At 46.2% G+C, this 19,683-nt stretch overlaps 1 protein-coding gene across 1 annotated transcript; it reads left to right on the top strand.

The window, feature by feature from the left end:
- The first annotated feature begins 1,306 nt into the window (after window positions 1-1,306).
- Window positions 1,307-16,563, top strand: arhgef15b (Rho guanine nucleotide exchange factor 15b). Its single transcript, XM_047610055.1, has 17 exons — window positions 1,307-1,626; window positions 4,941-5,395; window positions 6,909-7,069; window positions 7,196-7,985; window positions 8,092-8,143; window positions 8,378-8,445; window positions 9,527-9,777; window positions 10,279-10,439; window positions 10,577-10,729; window positions 10,851-10,980; window positions 12,576-12,650; window positions 12,938-13,030; window positions 13,149-13,303; window positions 14,902-15,069; window positions 15,150-15,235; window positions 15,325-15,429; window positions 15,735-16,563. Exons 2-17 carry the CDS (start codon window positions 4,981-4,983, stop codon window positions 15,902-15,904), a joined length of 3,033 nt encoding a protein of 1,010 aa, XP_047466011.1. The 5' UTR covers window positions 1,307-1,626; window positions 4,941-4,980; the 3' UTR covers window positions 15,905-16,563.
- Window positions 16,564-19,683: the final 3,120 nt, after the last annotated feature.

Here is a 19,683-nt window from a genome sequence, read left to right on the forward strand (position 1 = left end):
CAAATGGGAAATAAAGTGAAATAAAAAAATTAAATAAAGAAAAGAAAAGAAAATACCATACGAAGAGAGTTTAAGCCAGTGTGATCGAGACGTCGGCCCAAATTAACAAGGCGAAAACAAAAGTTATACAAACACAAGTAGTCTATTATAAAAACACAGTGAAATGTATTATATCTGATTATTATGACTCTTTAAAGTCAAAATTAGAACTTACTTACTAGTGCACGTTATGAATGTACGTTATGCAGTAAAAAGGATAAAGACAAGATTAATTTAAATTTTTTGAGATATTATATTAAAATAGAAACTCTGAACTCTGAAGTCAAAATGATCAGATACCAAGAAAATGTATGATGTATTTTTTTTTTTTTTTAGTTAATCTGGTTATGAGACATGTAAAACGGATCTTAATAAGTATGTTGTTAGATTGGGTGTTTCCTTATATGCACTGATGATTTCCACTAAATATTGATTTGTACAGCGATGTTAAAGTTAAAGTCACTATTTTTTCAGGGCAAAATTTTCATTTTACTACAGCCAAAACAATGAGATGTCTGAAATAATGAGTGGTGCAAATTTCCCTGTGGCTATTATGTCTGTTCCAAGTTACGGCGCTAGGTGGGAGTAGGACACTAGAGTAAAAACAGAGGTGGGAGGAAGGATTTAGCCTTTATACAGCAACCAAGCACTTCTTTCTGAGACACCTGTTACTGAATTACAGAGAACAATCAAAAATAGATACATGTAGAGGTTGATCAGGTGTCGATTGCAGCATGGACTGGAGGATAAATGGATAAAGGCTCCGATATCGACCCAGAAATAGCCGGAAACGTAACAGTTCGGGGTTTCAAAATAAAACTCCCTCAATTTAAAAAAGTAATTCAGAAAAATGATTTAAGCGTGTCTTCACGATGTAAGAAAGGGGCACGTTATGGTACAAGTGTGAAAATGTTAACTATGTGAGAGTAGAAAGAGCTACGTGGCACATTGTGTGTTTACGAGGTTATGTTTTTATTCTTTCTGATGACAGAAAACAAAGTATTTACACAAACAGAGCTTTATCTATTAACTAAATGCGTGGTTGTAAAGTAAATATCCACATCGGATATTTGTTTTACACGCTGATTAAATAGGGTAAAATTTTAATTTCGGTTTAGTTATTGTCCTGTAATTTTATTTTTTAAAAGTGCATTTATTTTGAAATCTGGTACCGGAAACGGTGACGTTCGCAGTGTTTCAATTGACGGTGCTCATGGGAGGAGGCGGGGGGCCGCTTCCTCCCGTCCTCACCTCGTATTCACTATGCTGGTAACAAAGACGAGACAACAAGAGGGTGATGGGCGCTCAGACAACAAGCCTGTCAGACCAACAACAATGAACTAAAGCGATCTATTTTTAATGGATACATCTTCTTAACAGACTTTTTAACGACTCTTTTTATTTTATTTTTTTTTTCTCCTCGACACTAGCTAAGTTTAAAGTCCACTAATGTAGCTGCGCCCCGGACCGGTTATTTACTAAAGCTTTTTTTTTTTTCTTTCCAAAGCAAACTGAAAATATGTTGGACTGCCAGCAGTAGAGCCGAATGACTGCAGAAAATCACCCAGACATGTCTGAATATCACTGGTGAGTTTATCCTCAACGCAATTCATGTTTTTAATGAGATTGGTTCATAATTAGGTGTTTAGCAGGTGCATTTCGGTGGAGTCTGTGGGCACCTGTTCCCTGATGGAAATCATGTTAAAACCCATGTTAATACTTGTAAAGGGGAGTTTGTTTGCCACCAGATAGTGACGTTATTATACTGAAAGTAAATACTGACACTTTTATACAAAAAAAATATGAAATCATAAATTATTGAAGACAGTACAGACTAATCTGTATATTAAGAGCTACATGCGAGCTGTTTTATTTTGTTGAATAGCCTGATACATGATCATTTTGTATGAATTTAAAATCATATCATACGTTGTTTTACACCATTTATTTGGCAGCTTTATGGTATCTTAAAGTTGTAATTTCCTTATAGATCATTATAATGAATGAACGACATATTTAGATCGCCCTGTATGAAGATACAGATTGATCTTATTATACCACACTTGTGAGGAACCCTTCCTCTTCCTTACATTCCCACCACAAGCGCATGAGCGTGTGTTTTCCTTCCTGACACACCTTTTCGGTTGGGCCTTCCTGGCCAACGTGGAGCTCCCACACATCGCACGCATCACACTGGTTGATGCTGATCGGGCCGAGTGGCGGCTCTCTTAAAGCCCCCCCTACCCGTCTTCTACCCACGGTAACCCATTAGCCTCCGGAGCAGATGGTGCACTGTACACGCACGGAGCGTTGTGTTAATGGACGTCCTCTTTAAGCACTCAAGGATTGTCCCCGAGCTGGTCTGATTTAAGGGGTCGCGCCGATATCTTGCGCGTATTGGATTTTCCAGGACAAACACACTTACGGGGATGAATGACTGTCCCACTGACCCGGCCTGAGTGTGTGTGCGAGGTCCAGCAGACTGGACGATGCAGCTATTGAACTAACCGGGTCAATAAAAGCAAAGGGAGACAAAAGAGGTGAAGTCTTCCGGGGGCTGTCTGAAAGAAAGTGAGAGGGGAAACGTAACCTTAAGTGTCTCCGACGCACAATCAGACGTTATTCCCACTGTCGAGATGAGTGCTTTGTGAGCGAACACACCCACTTCTGGGAGGTTTATTTGTCATTGTGGATAGTGGTAATAACCAGAGGGCTAAAACTGAAACCTGGAAAGACCTACTTAACACCCACACACACCTGCAGTGTTGTTTTCTCTGAAGAGTTGTTTTTACACTTAACGACACTTATCCAAGAGGAAATGCATGTATTATTAGGGGCCCACTTTTTTTTAAATGTTGTTTTATGTAGTTTAATGTTCTTGTGTTTATCCTGTTCAATCAGCTCAGAAAACACTCACTGAAACGTGAAACTCTGTGTGTCTCTTTGTGACGAGGTGACGGGTACGGGCCGTCCAAACCGGTCAGACGAGCTGGTGCACCTTTTCAGCAGCTACGGGTTTCGTGATATTGACATTGTGAACGGTCGAGGGAGCAAGCCCTGGCAGCTAACGCCTTCCGCCCAAACGTATTAGGCGCTGCTGTTTATGTAAAACAAAAGCGACCCGACCGTTACATGAAATTGCCGGCACTTTACATAAAACGATAAGGATTTAATCTCTCGGAGATTGCAGACCACGCTTTGGGCTAGGGTTAGGGTTAGGGTTAATTTAGGGAAATAAATTAACAATATATCGAAGCGGCAGGGTTAAAGATTTCCTGAGTTTTATTGGATCGGACCTTCACGTAGCATCTATTTTGAGCAGCACTCACTGTGATGAGTTTGCTGACGTTCACTTGTAAAATTGGCGGACTGCTCCTTTAAGAATCTGATACAGAACATGTGTTGATAATGATGCTCTGCAGTTTCAAATGTATGTCCTACATCAGAGGTGCTCAATATGACGCTAAATCATTCAGATCGTTGTCATTTTCATCACTCTGGAGATATTTTCAGTCAGACAAACCCACCTGGACATGGATTTCCCTTAGAGAGTCCTTAAATACGCGCTGCAGTAACATTGTGGAGCTCTGCTCTCTTTTCTGCCTGAGTCAAAGGATGACTAACCCCCGTCTGGCCCTGGTGTTGCATCAGCTGTTGCACACGCACATTAAAATAAAACATATGTTGAGAGGAATCTGCAGCGTGGCCATTTGGTCACCCAGAATGGAAAGTGGATTCACTGTCGTCACGTTTCTTTTTATAGGCGCTTTTTTAATATCGGCGGCGCTTCCGTCGGCTGCCGGCGTCGGAACGACTGGAGCTCTGTGTGGAAATTTCTCTGCGTCTGACTTTTTGAAGGATTGAATGAGCGCAGATTTACTGCGAGCGTGAAGGGGTGAACACACGGCCCGGGGGCCTCGCTGCGTTTGTGTGTGTGCAGCATTTTCCCATTTGAATCCCTCACATTATTCTTGTCGCCAATCGGTCAGTTTCGTCGTGTGTAAATGTTTTTAGGGCACCAGAGATGGTTGAGCCTTCAGGGCGACGGTGAACAGGGCGGAGCGATAATTAACGTGCACTTCCACTGAAAGCAACGGTTAACTATTAGTCATATGGGACGTACGACTCTTAACAACATGCTGCAGATGTTTTACATGTTGTTACAAAGAAAGAAAGTAAAAGGAGAGGTGTTGTTTATATTTCCTAATTCATACCTATACACAGATGTTCAAGCTGCACCGGTCAGCCGCAACATTATGACCGCTGACAGGTCAAGTGAATAAGACTGATTGACTCCTTATCACTGCATCTGTGCGTGGTCGGGATAGATTGTGTCATCTCCACAGTCTAAAGTCGTCCGAGGCAGGAAAAGCTGTGAGCGTGTGACGGGTTATGTGTGGTGGTCATGACCCCTGTCCTCTGCTGAAAGAGCCCGCAATGGAAACGTGAGCAGACTGAAAACAGGAAGCTCATCTGATCGTCACTCTTGATCTGATGCTGCTGACACATTTCAGCGGTTCAAACTTTAAAGGAACGAACGGGATCGCGCTTTTGAGCTCATTGATGATTAACAACTTTAGAATTTTTTTACACAGATGTGATGTAACTTTAAGTTCTGTAACCAGAGCTTATGGTGCGGAGCTAATGCAGCTGATTTCATATTCTCTCCTACTTCATGTGCGTTAGTTGGGAAGAAAAGGGAGTGCTTACAGTACAAAGTTAATCTTCATCTGAGGCCTTGCAGTTGGGGGCTTTGTAGCTCAGAGCTCAAAGTCTGACCCAGGATTATGTAATGGAAATATGTAATTACGTTAAGTGTTTATTTCATGGTTGTAAATGTTTCTTTTGGCAGAAAACTGGTTTTATGTTTTCCATCCCTTTCTTTCCATTTAACTCACCAGGTGATGACCGACCTCAGCGCCTGACCTCCGATTGGCCACCATGTCCGCCCAGGAGCGGCCCCCGTCTCCCTCCGTCCCCAAGCCCGAGGCCAAGCCGAGGCCGGAGATCCCCCCGAAGCCGTCGCTGCAAGTCAGCCCCCCGTCCCCGAGAGCCAGAGGCGGCAGCTCGAGCCGCTCCGCCGGGAAAGTCAAGAGGATCGTGAACAAGTTTAGCAGGCAGGAGTCCAGCGAATGGGCGGAACAACCCACCAATGGGACGGCGGAACCGAAGCCAATTAAGAAGTTCAAAAGGCCGCCCACGATAAAGCCCAAACCGGGACGCGCTAAGGTCCAGCTCCAGATAGGGGCCGAGCAGGCGCCACCGCTGCCCATGAAGAGGAGCCGAAGGCTGCAGAAACAGGACAGCATGGGAGGAGACACAGGGGACGGCATCGGCGTGGAAGGAGGCCGATCAGGTAAAGTGGGTGTGAGACTGTTGTGCAGGGTGGTAGAAGCTTCCCTGCACCTCAGAGCAACATCATGTTAGTCCTGTGAAGTCAGCAGGTCGCTGTTGTCGGTCGAAAGTGTGTGACTTCTTGAAACCTGTATCTACAATTAAAATGACTCACTTCAACATTCAGTCAGCAAGGAAAAGTCAGGTGATCCCATAAACGGTGTTATATCCAGCCCCGGCAGAGTCAGGGCCAGTCTCACAGGCTGCTCCGTGACCGAGTGTAGTTTTGGATTAAAAAGGTCAATAAAATAAACTATATTGTATAAAGTGTGTTTGTGCATGCGCACACATATAAAGTCTTGGCTGTGGTTCAATATTGATAAGGTTGAAAGTTAAACTGGTAAAAAAAAACTTTGAAACAGAAAGTGTTATTTTCTGACAGTTGCAGCCACACATCATACCTGTCATACCAGCTGTATGTGTGCGCTCCTGCAAATGCAGGAAGTAACTCCTGCTGCGTTTACTGGCAGTAGGAGGAAAATTACCTCTCTTCAAAGTCTTCTCTTTAAATCGGCACAGTTAAACGTGAAAACGAATCGAGCCGACTGACATCCACATTTATTTGATGTGTCATAATGACTCAATGAAAGAGGAACCAGGAGACTTCATTTCATTGGCCGTTTGATATGACAGAGATTTGTTCCCTCCCCCGTTACGCTGACTATCACTTCCCTTATTTTGGTTCCCAGTTCTGCGTGAATATGTGCAGTGTTTAAAAATATCTCATCAGAGAAACTAGGGTTGCAACTCATGGTTACTTTTAACTAGATGGGTATTTTATTTTGTGATTCAGACTGTAAAATGACAGAAATATTTGATTTCTTTTTTATTATCACACAAAAAAATGTGCAGATATACAAGTTAGACACATTGGGGATATTATTTTAGTAATTGTGTGATTCAAAATTTAGGGTAACAGTTCTGAATGTGTAATTTTATTAAATAAAATACTGTCATTGCCTAAAAGAATCCATGCTTTAAAAGGTTCATGATGGTTTCCAGTTGTGTTTAACTAAACGAAGAGCTTCGGTGAGGCTGTACCACAGCATAGTAGTGCACTGAGTAAAATACTGAGATCAGCCGATTACTGACTGACCCATTTAACCTCCATCCTAATTCCCCGCGCTCTTTCCTCCACCACTTCCATTTCCTTTAGTCAGTATTGGATTTGTGCTCCAAACTTTCCATAAATATTTGAAGACAAGACTCGCAGATGTGCTGTATTTGCAAGCTGATCAACTGCTGACTGGACAGTGCAGCTCGGGCCACGTTTAAGAGCAAGTGGGGGGAAAAAAAAGCTCTTAATGAAAGTGAATGTTATTTTGAAATGCACGTGGAGGAAGGAAGTGGACGGGAAACAGCTCATTCACTTCCATTAGCTTAGCATTTTAGCCCCGAGTGCCTATATGTTAAAGTTTTCTTCCCGATTTATAATCCCGTTAAAACAGCCCCTGTGATTGTTCTTTTCGCTGCAGCACCGGATGGAAAGGAGGTGGAGGTTGAGCCCATGGGAGGAGGTGAAGCAGAGGCGGAGCTCAGCCCCGACGCTCCTCTCGGCCCGGGCTGCGAGCCGAGCTGCAGCTGCGTGTGCCACCTCCAGAGGCCTGGAATGAAACTGATTTGGGTGCCGGTGGACGTGGAGGGCGGTGAGCAGGAGGGTGGAGGTGGAGAGGAGGAGGAGGAGTCTGATGTGGAGGAGCAGAGGGAAGAGGAGGAGGAGGAGGACGAAGAGGATTGGGAGGTGGAGGAGGAGGAGGAGGAGGAGGTGGAGGAGGAAGAGGAGGAGGAAGAGAAGGAGGAGGAGGAGGAAGCGGAGGCAGTGGTCGTGGTGGTGGTGAAGGAGAATGAAGGGGAAGGGGACAGTGAGGCGGAGGCAGAAGACGAGGTGGACCTTAATTCTGTGATTGACTTTGATGCGTTGAAACAAGGTAAAACCAGGTTCCATCATTCTCTGGACGTTTTGATCGGCGAGGGCCACAGGAGGCGTTCGGACCCAGGTCCTCACATCGTCCTCAACTCTCTCGCCATCGCTCGTTCTCACTCCCCTCCCGTCCCTCCGAAACGAACTCTGTCCCCCTCCGTCCACAAACCCGCCCAGGCCGAAGAGGAAAACATTTACGAGGTCACGCTGCCGGTGTTTGAGCCGCCTCCTAAAACAAAGGAACTGGATATTCCTCAAATCAAAGTGCGCAAACCGGCGCGTCGGTCTAAACCGCCCCACAGCACCTCGGACCCCACGTCTGAGTTCCTGAACCCCACGGAGAACTCGCCCAGCCCGGACGAAGCCCCCCCCGCCATCCCGCCCAGGATGCCCGTCACTCCGGTGCACCGGGTGGGCATCGCCCTCCCGCAGCCCACGCTGGAGGAGTGGCGCTCTTTGAGACCTTCCTCCCCCGGCGGCAGCTCCACCGCCAGCGGGCTGAGCCCTCAGCGAGCCATCACCCCGCCCCCGGCCACCCCCCTCCAGCCTCACAGGCCGCCCCCTCCGCCGCCAAAGATTGATCCCAGGAGGCTCAGCACCTCCTCGGTGCAGTCCCTCACATCGAGAAAAGGTTCGTGTCGAGCGCACGTTATTATCTGAGGCAGAGGTGAAACGTGAATAATGTAGCGTTGTTCACTGTCTCAATAACCGAGAGCGCCGATTTTCTTTTTTAATAGGAGAAGAGACGGGAGGGAATGAGGAGGAGAAAGAGGAAGGGGTTGAAGAATTGTGAGTTTTCTGGTTTGATGGCATAAATACTCACGAATATACCAAATGTGCACTTTTTACGCCTGTTTGGAATAAGTTTCCTGGAAACTACAGAACCAAGCTACGTTCAGGAAATAACCTGTTTATTATCCTTTATTTGCATTTAGTCGGCATTTTATTCCAGTTCTGGAGTCATTAATGGCGTGGTTGTTTAGTTCATTACAGTTTCTCCTCTATCCATTCCTCCTGTTTCAGTGTCCTGGCCAGAGGAGACTCGCTTAAGAGAGAGATTTCGTTCATCTTTGAGTCACGGCTGAAGGATGGTAAGAAACAAAACATTAAGGACGACGATAAATCAACTCTTTTCAGGGGCCACGTGGAGACCAGTTTGATCTCAAGCAGGTCGGACCAGTAAAATAACAGTATAATAACCCATTATGTGACGTTACAGCAGCTCCACGTGTTTTTCCATTTGTTGCAGTACAAAGAGGAACAAAAGAAAAATACATTTATTAAGAGAAGTGTAATTAGGGCACATATTTCCTGTTTAGTCCTGGTTCTCAGTGTTGTGTTCTGTCCAGTTCTCTAAATAAAACAATGGTCATATTAGGGGTAGAAGTTATTTTCATTGGAAATAAATTGTAAATTCATGCTAAAGGTAGAAAACGACCGATATGGATTTTTTTAGGGCTGATACGTGCTGCTGATTTTTCTGAGCCGATATTTGGAGGCAATACTGCTTTATCTTCATCTTTCCCCGAAAGAAAAGATAAAGATAAATTCCAATAAAGATAAACAACTCTGTCTGAGAGACGTCATTCTGTCCTCACCTTGAAAGAGGCAAATCTGTCAATTACTTCTTGATGCTTGACTCTCAATCAACTCCCTCTAAATGGACATCACAGCTGGGTGCTGGAGTTACATTTAATAAGTTATCTTGTTGTGTCCACTTCTCTGACTAAAGCAATTGACAAATTAGAAGTTATTTTCAATGAAAAATGACAGTCTCTATGTAATATTCGTAAGTTCAGGCTAAAGGCCATGTTAGACCCTCTGGTGGGCCGTTTTTGGCCCACGGGCCCTGTGTTTTGTGTTGTTGTGTCTTCAGTGTGTTGATGATTTTCAGTACGAAACCTTAATCTCTGTTCGCGATGAAATATTTCTAACTTTCTTAAGTGTGATAGAGTCTGATGATGTTATGCAAAGGATGGACTACACACTACACTTCTCTCACTTTGACAAGGGAACTAATTACAAAATAGTTTAGATGCGACCCAGTGCAATCAAATTAAACAGCAATGATGGAGGTTTTCATTTTAATTTTAATAAAAAAAAAAGCAGTGCAATGTGAACCGCAGAAGTAACCGTATGTGTCATGAATACGTTTGACTTGTTTCCCCTCAGAGCCCCTGTACCAGACGTACCGCGCCACCGTCATCACGAAGGAGATCCGGCGCCAGACGGTTTGCCGCAACATCAGTAAAACCAGCGCGGACTACGCCATGGACTGGACGGCCCGTCGCGCCGGGCCCGCCGCCCCGGCTGGAGACGGAGCGCCCACGCCGAGCCAGAGCACCCTGTGGCAGGAGCTCCCGGCTGTGCGGGAAAGCGGAGTGCTGGAGCAGCTCACCCCAGAACAGTGCAAGTACCAGGAGGTGAGGCCTGGAAGTGGGGGAGGAGGGGAGGGAGGGGAGGTACAGGCTAATGTGTGTTTCCATAAAGACAAATCAATAAGGCTTGGAGGAGAAACGGGAGATGCAGGGTGGAGTTTGGAATTTTAAAGTAATAATGTGGCCACCTCACTATGTAACTCGCTGCTGTAACACAATATACGGAGTTCATGAAAGCTTTTATAATCACAGAAATGGATTTTTAGAAAGGGAAACACCGCGTCACTGCCGCCAAAAATCCTTAGTCATGCACCACGTCAGGTGGAGAGAAAACACTCATCTGTTGTGCCCGTCATTTATCCCGTAGCTTTGTTTGGCAACAACCATTGTCTTTTCACTCTTTTAGGTATGAATGGTGTCTTGAATGGTTTGTTTGCTCTGCAGTAGTTACAAAGTGGAAAAACACGTCACAAGAAAAAACGCCTTTTGTTCTTGTTGCATTTATGTGTAAAACGCTAAATAAATAAATCGCTCTCTTCCTGGCAGAGCATGTTTGAGGTCCTGACATCGGAGGCCTCGTACCTACGATCGCTGCGCGTTCTGACCGAGCACTTCCTGAACAGCCGAGAGCTGCAAGACACGATCATCATCAGGGACAGGAAGCCCCTCTTCTCCAACGTCCTGAGGGTCCGCGAGGTCAGCGAGAGGTAAGAGGGGGGCGCGCGGAAGGATGAAGGGAGATAAAGGAAAAGGGGGAAATTGGGAGGAGACGTGATTTATGACTCCGACATGAGGACACTCGAGAGATAGCGTGGAACTGAAAAGCTGCCGCCTGATACCGCAGGTTCTTGATAGACCTGGAGGACCGCATATTCAAGGACGTGGTCTTCTCCGACATCTGCGACATCATCCACTACCACGCCCAGCACAACTTCCCCGCCTACATCGACTACGTCCGCAACCAGATCTACCAGGAAAAGACGTACACTGCGCTCATGTAAGAAACATCTCGTCCGACCGAAGCAAAAATGAGATAGGACTGTGAAGAATGCGGTCCGGTTGGATCTTAACTATGCTGACTTCAAATAAATTACTAATGCTTTACTGCGCGTCCACAGGAAGAACAACGGACAGTTTGCTGCGGTCATCGCTCGCCTTCAGGAGTCGCCTCAGTGCCAGCGGCTGCCCTTCATGTCCTTCCTGCTGCTGCCGTTTCAGAGGATCACGCGCATCAAAATGCTCATTGAGGTGCATCCAGTCACACCCTGACGCAAAAGCTTTGTGGCCATTAGCGATAAATGCAACCGGGAGGGGATTAGCTTAGCATACAGGCTGTAGGCAGAGGAAGACACATGTCTCAGAATACATACAAGTAAACTGAGCCTTTGTTAGCCTTCTGACAGGTCTGCTGACTGATTAACAGGAATGTTAAAAACCTGGAGTAACAGCAGACTCTGCAGATGACATGGAGGCGAGACAGTTAGGAACCACGCTAACATTGAAAGACAGAGACCACTAGTGTCTTTCAAGGGTTTCCTCCACTGCACCCACGCTTGTCGACTGTACGTTTTTGTGACTCACCATTCATTTCAATGCTAACTAACCAATTAAACAGTTAACACGGCAGCAAAAGAAACATCACCTTCAATACACACAGTTCCATCAATTAAAGGTGCACTATACTTTTTTAGCGTGTGGTTCTCAACTGGCCTGCCGTCAGGACCCACCGTCAAATTTATTGATTGAAAAGATTGAGCAGTTTGAACTTGAGACAGTAGAATATAATAGAGAGGGAACTATTCTCTTTTACACTCAATTAGCTGCATTTTAATTCAAACCAGAACTTCACTCCAGGAACTTTGGCCTTTTTTAAGACGGCCCTAGCCGGGATTTGAACCCCGACCTTCCGCCGCGTGGCCGCCAGTGTCTCTTACCACCGTAATATCTAATTAAACACACATTTGTAATATATGCATGCATAATAATAATAATGCTTGGTTTGGTTTGCATGTTTCTAATGTGACTTGCACTGCAATGTTTTCTAATTTTGTCCAACAAATGTTTCAAAGTTCAAACTTTATTTGTGTTAGCTTGGCTTAGCCCCGTTAGCCCGTTTATACCAGCCGTCCCCGGGTAGAGTCCCCATGTTCAGTGAACCAATCTGAAGGCCGACAAACTGTCCACGATCCAAATCCACAAACACTGCTCTAACCACCTGGACTGAAACAATATTTCCATCTGCCAAATTATTTTTTATTTTTAACCCCTCCTGCCTCTGTTTCCAAATCAAAACAAACACTGTCATCCTGTCTGCCCATTGATATTTCAGTTCGCTCACTGCTACAGAAGCAAACCACTCATTTAAATGAGCGAGGAGCTTCACAGAATTCACTACGCTCTGTATTCAAAGCTTCAAAATAACCAGAGAGAGCGGTGTGAGTCTTTTAGTGTCTGACAAATAAGCTAAACGAAAGTAACATAACTGCTGACACGAGTCCACACTGACTCCAGATTTATTCTACATTAATTCAGTCAGAAATACTCCTAATAGCTTACGCAAGCTTTAAATATTTCCCTTAAGTGTCTAACGAAGTGCCACAGTACGTTGTGTGTCCACACGTAGTCCCTCACGGTGTTCAGCTGCGTGGAATGTCCTTATTCCAGTGTGACCGTCTCCACTTCGACTCGTCTCTGCCTTTTGACCTGCCCTAACCCTGGGCAAACACTCAGACATACCTGGCCTAAACCATTACGACCTCTTGCTCGTTTAGATGGAAAAACAGATCTCGGCTGTTTTTGTTTTCTGTGGGCCGAAATAGAAAGTGGCTGTTTGTCGTTTTCAGAACATCTTGAAGAGGACAAAGGAAGGGACGAAAGAGGAGCAGACGGCCTCCAAGGCTCTGGCTTCTGTGTCGAAGGTGAGCGCCACACTCCCCGTCACCCTGCTCGCACAGCCGCTGAATTACACTCTTAAGTGCTTCGCATGCCTGTGGAAATTAGCTGTCAGCCATTGTCTGAATGAAGGATTTCCTATTGAATGAGCTGTGCAGAGACGGTGAGTCATAGCTGTCGCAGAGGGCACAGCGAGATAGAGTCAGAGGAATGAACCCGATACTCCGATAAGGACAGTTGTGCACTATCAGATTTCAATTTGAAATACAAGGGATCTCTCGACCGATCTCACGTTTTGTTTTGTTTTCCACAGATCATTGACGAGTGTAACACGGAGGTGGGCAAGATGAGGCAGGTGGAGGAGCTGATATACATCTCCCAAAATCTGGAGTTCGACAAGCTCAGGGTGAGCTCCGACCTGCAGCCGTAACAACCGTGTGCACGCAACTATTCAGATCGTATTTCAGTTATGGAGGTTTCTTCTTCTTCTTCTTCTTCTACTTCTTCTTCTTCTTGGTGATCAGGCCATCCCGATCATCTCCCAGACTCGATACCTGGAGAAGAAGGGAGAGCTCCAAGAGATGAACAAAGGAGGAACTCTCTTCAACATGAGGGCCAAGTTCGTCCCCGTCCACCTCTTCTTGTTCAACGATCTGCTCATCATCGCCACCAAGAAGGGGTGAGGCACAACTGGCTGGTTGACTCGTAAGAGACGAGTCCAAGCCTCCGTTCGTCAAACGGTGGCTCTCGATCATAGCCAGGCGTCTTATCAATGGTTGATTTTTAATAGAAATATGATGTCATCGATACACTCCAGACAGATTTATCTTTTTACAAGTAATGTGCAAAAACACCATCGTTAACACCTTGTAGTTACCCATTAGCCAGTGCTAGTTTGGTAACATGCCATTGGGACTTCTTTATGGGGCGTGTCTCAACTGCCAAAAAAAACTAAATTCCTCTGCAAACAATTAGAGAGAAACACATCATGTGACGTGTGCTTCCCGACAGGCGCCTTAAACGCCACTAACCCTTCATTCCAGTAACACATCCAGTTTGAAAATATATTTTCCTGTGAACGTCTTTTAAAGTAGAATTTAAGCATTTCGCCGCTTTATTATAAACAAAATCCCGTCCGCCGCGCACAGATCACGTACATGACCACGTCACTGTTACTCTGGTCCTGCACATCCATCATTATTCATTATACTGTTTAAAGCTTAAAGCTCAATAAGCCAATAACCAAACATGTTCATATTAGATTCTTCAAATATCCCTGCTTGATTCATAGGATCGCTGAATGTTTCCAACAGTCTTCAAGCAGTTGGTGGTAGATGATGAGCACTCGTTGGCGCTTTTGCCTTCACTCTGTGCTCCATCTCATCCCAAACCATCTCGGCTGGGTTTAGGTCAGGTGACTGACTACCTTCCACAGCCTGGAGGTGTGTTTGGGGTCACTGTCCTGATGGAAAACAAATGACGGTCCAACTAAACGCAAACTGGATGGGACGGCATGGTAGGATGCCGCCACCGGGAGCCACCTTGGGCATGTAGAGACCAACCGTTCACCTTTTCTGAGTCACGCAAAGACACAATGGGTGGAACCAAAGATCTTAAATAGAGATCACAGATTTCCTCCGGTCTAATTTCCACTCCTTGTGTTTCATGGCCCAAACGAATCTCCTCTGCGTGTTGTTTTTCCTTAGTCGTGGTTTCTCAGCAGCTATTCCACCATAAAGGGTATGACCATAATGGTTTTTGCAACTGCACTTGGGGACACATTCACCTTCAGGACAATCAGTCCTTAAAGTATTGATGGGCTGTTGTTTCTCTTTGCGTAGCTGCTTGGTTCTTGCCATAACACGAATTCAAATAAATTCCAATAGGGCTGTCAGCTGTGTACCAACCCGACTATAGACTCGTAGTGCTCTTAAAAAAAAAACGTAGTTCTCCTGCAGGCTGTTCTTTAAGTCGAGCGTATTTATCAGCCTTCGACTTAATCATTATCCTCAGTTTATCATTATATTGTGGCTGCAGTGTGTCTAGCTGTCTCTTCAGGGAATCTGTCATGACACAGGTTAAACAAACAACATCACAAAAGAAAGCATGACTTGTTAAATGTGTGTCATCGTTAGCGATATGACTCTACACTTCCTCAAGCGTTTCAGGAAGCGCTGCTCGCCTCCCACAAGGGACTTATTTGTACTTCCAGTCACGCCCGAGTTTAGTTCTGTTTGAATTTATTCGCGTTTAACCCGTGCGCTTCGTCCCGAACAGCGCGGAGCGCTTCGTGGTCACGGACCACGCCCACCGCTCCCTGGTGCAGGTGCAGTCGGTGGACGAGGGCGGGGGCGGCGTCAGCCCCTACGAGAACTGCTTCACCCTCACCCTGCTGGAGAACCACCAGGGCCGCATGATGGAGCGGCTCCTCAAGGCTCCCTCCCAGTGAGTAGCGACCCGTGTTATAAAAATGAAGTGGAGGGGAGGGCCTCGGTCTTCTGTTTTAACGCCGCTCCCATCGACAGGTCGGACATGCACAGGTGGATGGCGGCTTTCCCCAACCCCACCAACCCAGACAGAGACGACGACGAAGTCATTTACGAGGACTGGGGTGAGCGGAGTACACTGAAGCACTCTATAAACGAATAAATAAATAAATGAAGCGCTTCATTGATCCTCGCTGTTGCGCGCGCGTGTCAGATTGTCCTCAGGTGCAGTGCGTGGAGCAGTACGTCGCCCAGCAGGCGGACGAGCTCACCCTGGAGCCCACCGAGATCATCAACGTCCTCCGCAAAACCAACGAGGGTAAGGCAGCTTCAGCACCTCGCTCGCCGGCCGCAGTGAGTCAAGAACCCTGAACTCACCAGCGTCGACACGGTTTAAAAAGCAGAGTGCAGACACTGACACGCTCCCTCCCTCCGCTCTGCCTGCTCATGCACCCGAACCCCGAAAACCGCTCCAACCCTCAACCCTCCACTTTAGCAGTTTATTGATTTGTTTGAACTTTCTTGCATGAACGACACAGAAACCTCCAATCTTCCCTTGTTTGTCCTCCTCCCCCCTCCCGTCCTCCCTTTTCTCTTTTTTTTTTTTTTATATTTGTTTCCCAGGCTGGTATGAAGGGAACCGGCTGTCCGACGGTCAGAAGGGTTGGTTCCCCATAGGCAACGTCATCGAGATCACCAACGAGCACGTCAGGAGGAGGAACCTCAGGGAGCGCTACAGGGTGATGCAGGCCGCCGCCAAGGTGGCAAACAGCAAGGCCCGGCCGGTGCAGTAGGGCCCGGACCGCGGAGGGCGCTTCCATTCAACCCGGAGGACAATAAACGGAGACGTGAAGTCGGAGGGTACAAAGATCACTCTGGGACTTTGATGTTTGAAGCGCTGGTTTCTAGTAACCAGGAAATGAAAGACAAAAGGAGAAGGGTGACACCTTGCTTTATGTTACTGCGGCACAGGGCTTCACAACTGACAGCTGACACGTTCACCTGCTGGGAAACTGGCAAACTGACAAGCCAGTCATTCTGGTCGTCGCAGGCATTCTGCAAAGAAAAGGGTTGGGTGTTGCCTGAACATTTAATCCTGTCATTCCTGCGTCGCACAGCAACCCGTCATGTATGTGCTGCTCGGGAAGTGCCTTCAGCCGACCTCAGACTAAACACCGAGACTCTTATCGTGATAAGAACAGAGAGATGTGTCGATGCGTGTAAACGCTGCACCGCCGTGTTTGTGTCCCAGCTCCTCGACCGGCTTGTTTGTTTGCGTCAGTGTCGGTGTTGGAGCGAGACAGCAGCTCCCCCTGCAGCTTGTGTTCAGAGGAGACTGTGTATTAACTTGTGGGCGCGTTGTAAATGTACAGTAGGTTGTAAATTATGACAGGGAGCCTGTCCCGTTCAAAAACAGTGGGAGTTCTTTTAATAAAACCCTGACATGTTTTTAGATGCTGGAGGTGTCTTTTTATAAAAGTTTTCTTATAAAGTGGGAACAAAATTCACCCATAATGTTTGTTTTTTTCACAGTAACATGAACAAAAAGAAAAGTAACACCAATGCTCAACTATAAGCCTCCATACGAGATATTCAAAGTTCCTACATCGCCGACGTTACCAAGCACATTCGGTCGCCTCGGTTCATGGAGGAAAAGAATCGTTTTATTGAGGTGTATTTGGCTCGGTGCCCTTTGAACTAACACCAGGAACCAGTGCCAAAAAAAAAAAAAACAATACGTGAAAGTGCAAATAAAAACCTCCACTCTGAGCCTCCGTAATCAGGGCGACTCGCCCGGTCGCGGCGCGACGTCCACGTCGCAGAGATTAAGGAGCACGTCCACGGCGTCCACCTCCAAATCTGAAAGCACCACTTCCTTTATTTCCAGATGTTCTCCCAAAACGCTCCACCTGCTCACTGTCTTGGTGTTTAAATCAGGTACAGGTGACGCCAGGTTGCCTTGTCGACAGCAACCACCTGCACTCCCGTCCTCCACAGACCGGACGGTGCCGTTTTGGTTTTGTTGTGTTTCGATACACGGGGACAGCGGAGGGACGGAAAGTGTCTTTTCTGTTTTACGCTGGGTCTGGACATCCTCCTCCAGGTTAAAGCGACTCAGGAGAGTGTCGGCAGCTTCCAGCTCTGTGTCCGACCAGCCAGCCGCTCTCAGGTGCTTCACGTCAAAACTAGCGGGTTTTTCTTCCTCCTCAGCCGAAGACGAATCAACAACGCCGGAGAAGTCGCCGAGGCTTTCATGACTTTGCTCTTGGTGGTGTAGCTTTAACAGGTTTGTAATGGCTTGGTCCTCCTCCTGGCTGAGCTGGACGACAACACGTCTCGGCCGCACCTGACGGCAGGCGGCGTTTATTTTCCAGGTGGGGCTGCCCAGGTCTCTGGTGGGGTGCGGTCCACTTCCGAACGGGTCCGGGCGGCTCGGCGGGGCCGGGCGAGCGGACACGGCGGGCGGCGGGGCGTTGAGGAGCGAGCAGTCAAAAACCTGGACAAAACAAGCCGTCCGATAAGGCGTGCGCACTCGCTGAAGGGGCTCGAGTGTGATTTTAATTCACGAGGACGTACACACTGCCTCCCCCCCCGGGCCCCGGTTTCATTTTCATCCCCTCGCTTTCGGGTCTTAGCTCCGTCTGAGTGAACCGAGACAATTTAATTAAAAAAGCCCCGGCCTGTCTGAGCCCCTCCATAAGCTCTACCCCCCCTCACGCCCCCAAAGAGCACAGAGAGCAGGCCGTGCCAGCGAGGAACCCCTTCATCATCTCAGCCTGCGCTCAATAAATCCAGACAAACTCAATTAACTTTTCAACTTGAGATTAATGTATCATATACTTCAGCATTACAAACTGAGATTAAATTTGATTATGGTCTGAACTCGGCAGCGCTGCACTTAGCAGGACAGTTGGGGCGTTAGAGAATCTTTTTAGTTTTGTGCATATTTTATGTAAAGTAGTGAATTTTTTTTTACTTGTTTGTCCATAATTTACATTATTAACACTTAACATTATCATCCTAACATGTATTTAATTAAACAACACCAATCATGACTATTAATACCCAACTTATCATTAAATACAGGTTTATTATTCGCTCACTCACCCTCAGCCCTCTCAGCATGTTAGGTATCCTCCTCCCACGGTCCATGGTGGGGTCCGTGTAGAAGAGCTCTGCGGGGGTGACGGGATGTGCTGAGGAGGACAAACACGGGCACAGATGTTGCGCAGCTGCATGGAGGTAACTCAAACCTGCCTGGGTGGAAGTTACTCACTCGTTTGGCCTTCTCCATGACCGGGGTGCGCGAAACCTGCGGTCATGTACAGGGGCATGAAGGACGGGTGGTGCAGGGTCCTGTTGGACAGAGGGGGCAGGACCGTCGACCCGCGTTTCTGTTTGAGGAGAAGCGCGGAGAAGCAAAGGTTGATTATCGTGCTTGTGTCGTCAAAGCCTGAGCTGAACTTAACACTGCAGAAAACTTACGGAGTGGTTCATTGTCGGCGATTTGTGTTGGTGAAACTAGCATCCACGTGGTACCAGAAGAAACAAAACTCGCCTTTTTCCCCGTTTATTTATGCCGAGTGGTGACAAACAGCGACATCTGCTGGTTGATTTAAAAGACGACGCACATAAAAAATAAATGAAAATTATGCGATTCTCAACTCAGTGCGGTTTCCTTAAAATCTTGGGTTCATCCAGTGTTATGAAAAAATAAAGTTTTGTAGTTTTCTAATCTCTGTCATGAATTTATATACATCTCTTGTTTTCTTAACAGGTTAGCTAGACAATGATTATCTATTTTTACTTCCACATCTCAACTTCCCGTAGACAAACAACCATTCACACTCACACCTAGGGTCAGTTTAGAGTCACCAATCAGCCTAGCGAGCATGTCTTTGGAGGTAGGTGAGAGGAAACAGGAAGAACATGCAAACTCCACCCAGAAAGGCCCGAGCTGGACTCGAACGCAGATCTGGGGGCCATCCAGTGTGTTTCTTCATTACCTCAAATGACTAAAGTATCCAAAGTATCGATATTTTGATTTGAGAACCTATAGACTTGGTTTCGTAAGTATCAATCTGCACGACACTAGTATAAAGTACTAGAGACCCAGACTTGAGTAAAAGTACTCTATCAAAAAAGTGACTTGAGTATAAGAGTTCTGTAAGCACCTCACATAAGTATTAAAGTATTCAACATTTTTTGGACTTAAGTATTGCAAGCAGTTTATTTTACTAAAAGTACAAGTGTTGTGTTATTGTAGTAGTTATAGAAATCACACACAAGTCTGATGATATAATTTTTTAAATGTTAAGAGTGAAGGACACAATTCCTTTGGCTGTAGCAGCAGCACAAGCTCAGGAATATACATGGATATGGCGTCCAACAATGTTGTAAAACCAGTTAAAGCAAGTTATACAACAATTATAGCAGCTTCACTGCTGTTACCATGGTTACTGTGGTTACGGAGACAGACTTAAATATAATTCAGACAGAAGAGCACTGCAAAATAAAAGAGTCTGACCATTTAAATGGCTTCCATCAGTCACTGCTAATTAGACTCTAGAAA

This window comes from Mugil cephalus, chromosome 1 (genome assembly GCF_022458985.1).
Source record: "Mugil cephalus isolate CIBA_MC_2020 chromosome 1, CIBA_Mcephalus_1.1, whole genome shotgun sequence".
NCBI lineage: Eukaryota > Metazoa > Chordata > Actinopteri > Mugiliformes > Mugilidae > Mugil > Mugil cephalus.

Excerpts from the sequence above, each read along its gene's own strand:
- arhgef15b (XM_047610055.1), top strand. The coding sequence starts at position 4,981 with ATGTCCGCCCAGGAGCGGCCCCCGTCTCCCTCCGTCCCCAAGCCCGAG. Across the intron at positions 10,981-12,575 it reads GCATCAAAATGCTCATTGAG|AACATCTTGAAGAGGACAAA; the intron begins GTGCATCCAGTC and ends TGTCGTTTTCAG. Across the intron at positions 15,236-15,324 it reads AGTCATTTACGAGGACTGGG|ATTGTCCTCAGGTGCAGTGC; the intron begins GTGAGCGGAGTA and ends CGCGCGTGTCAG.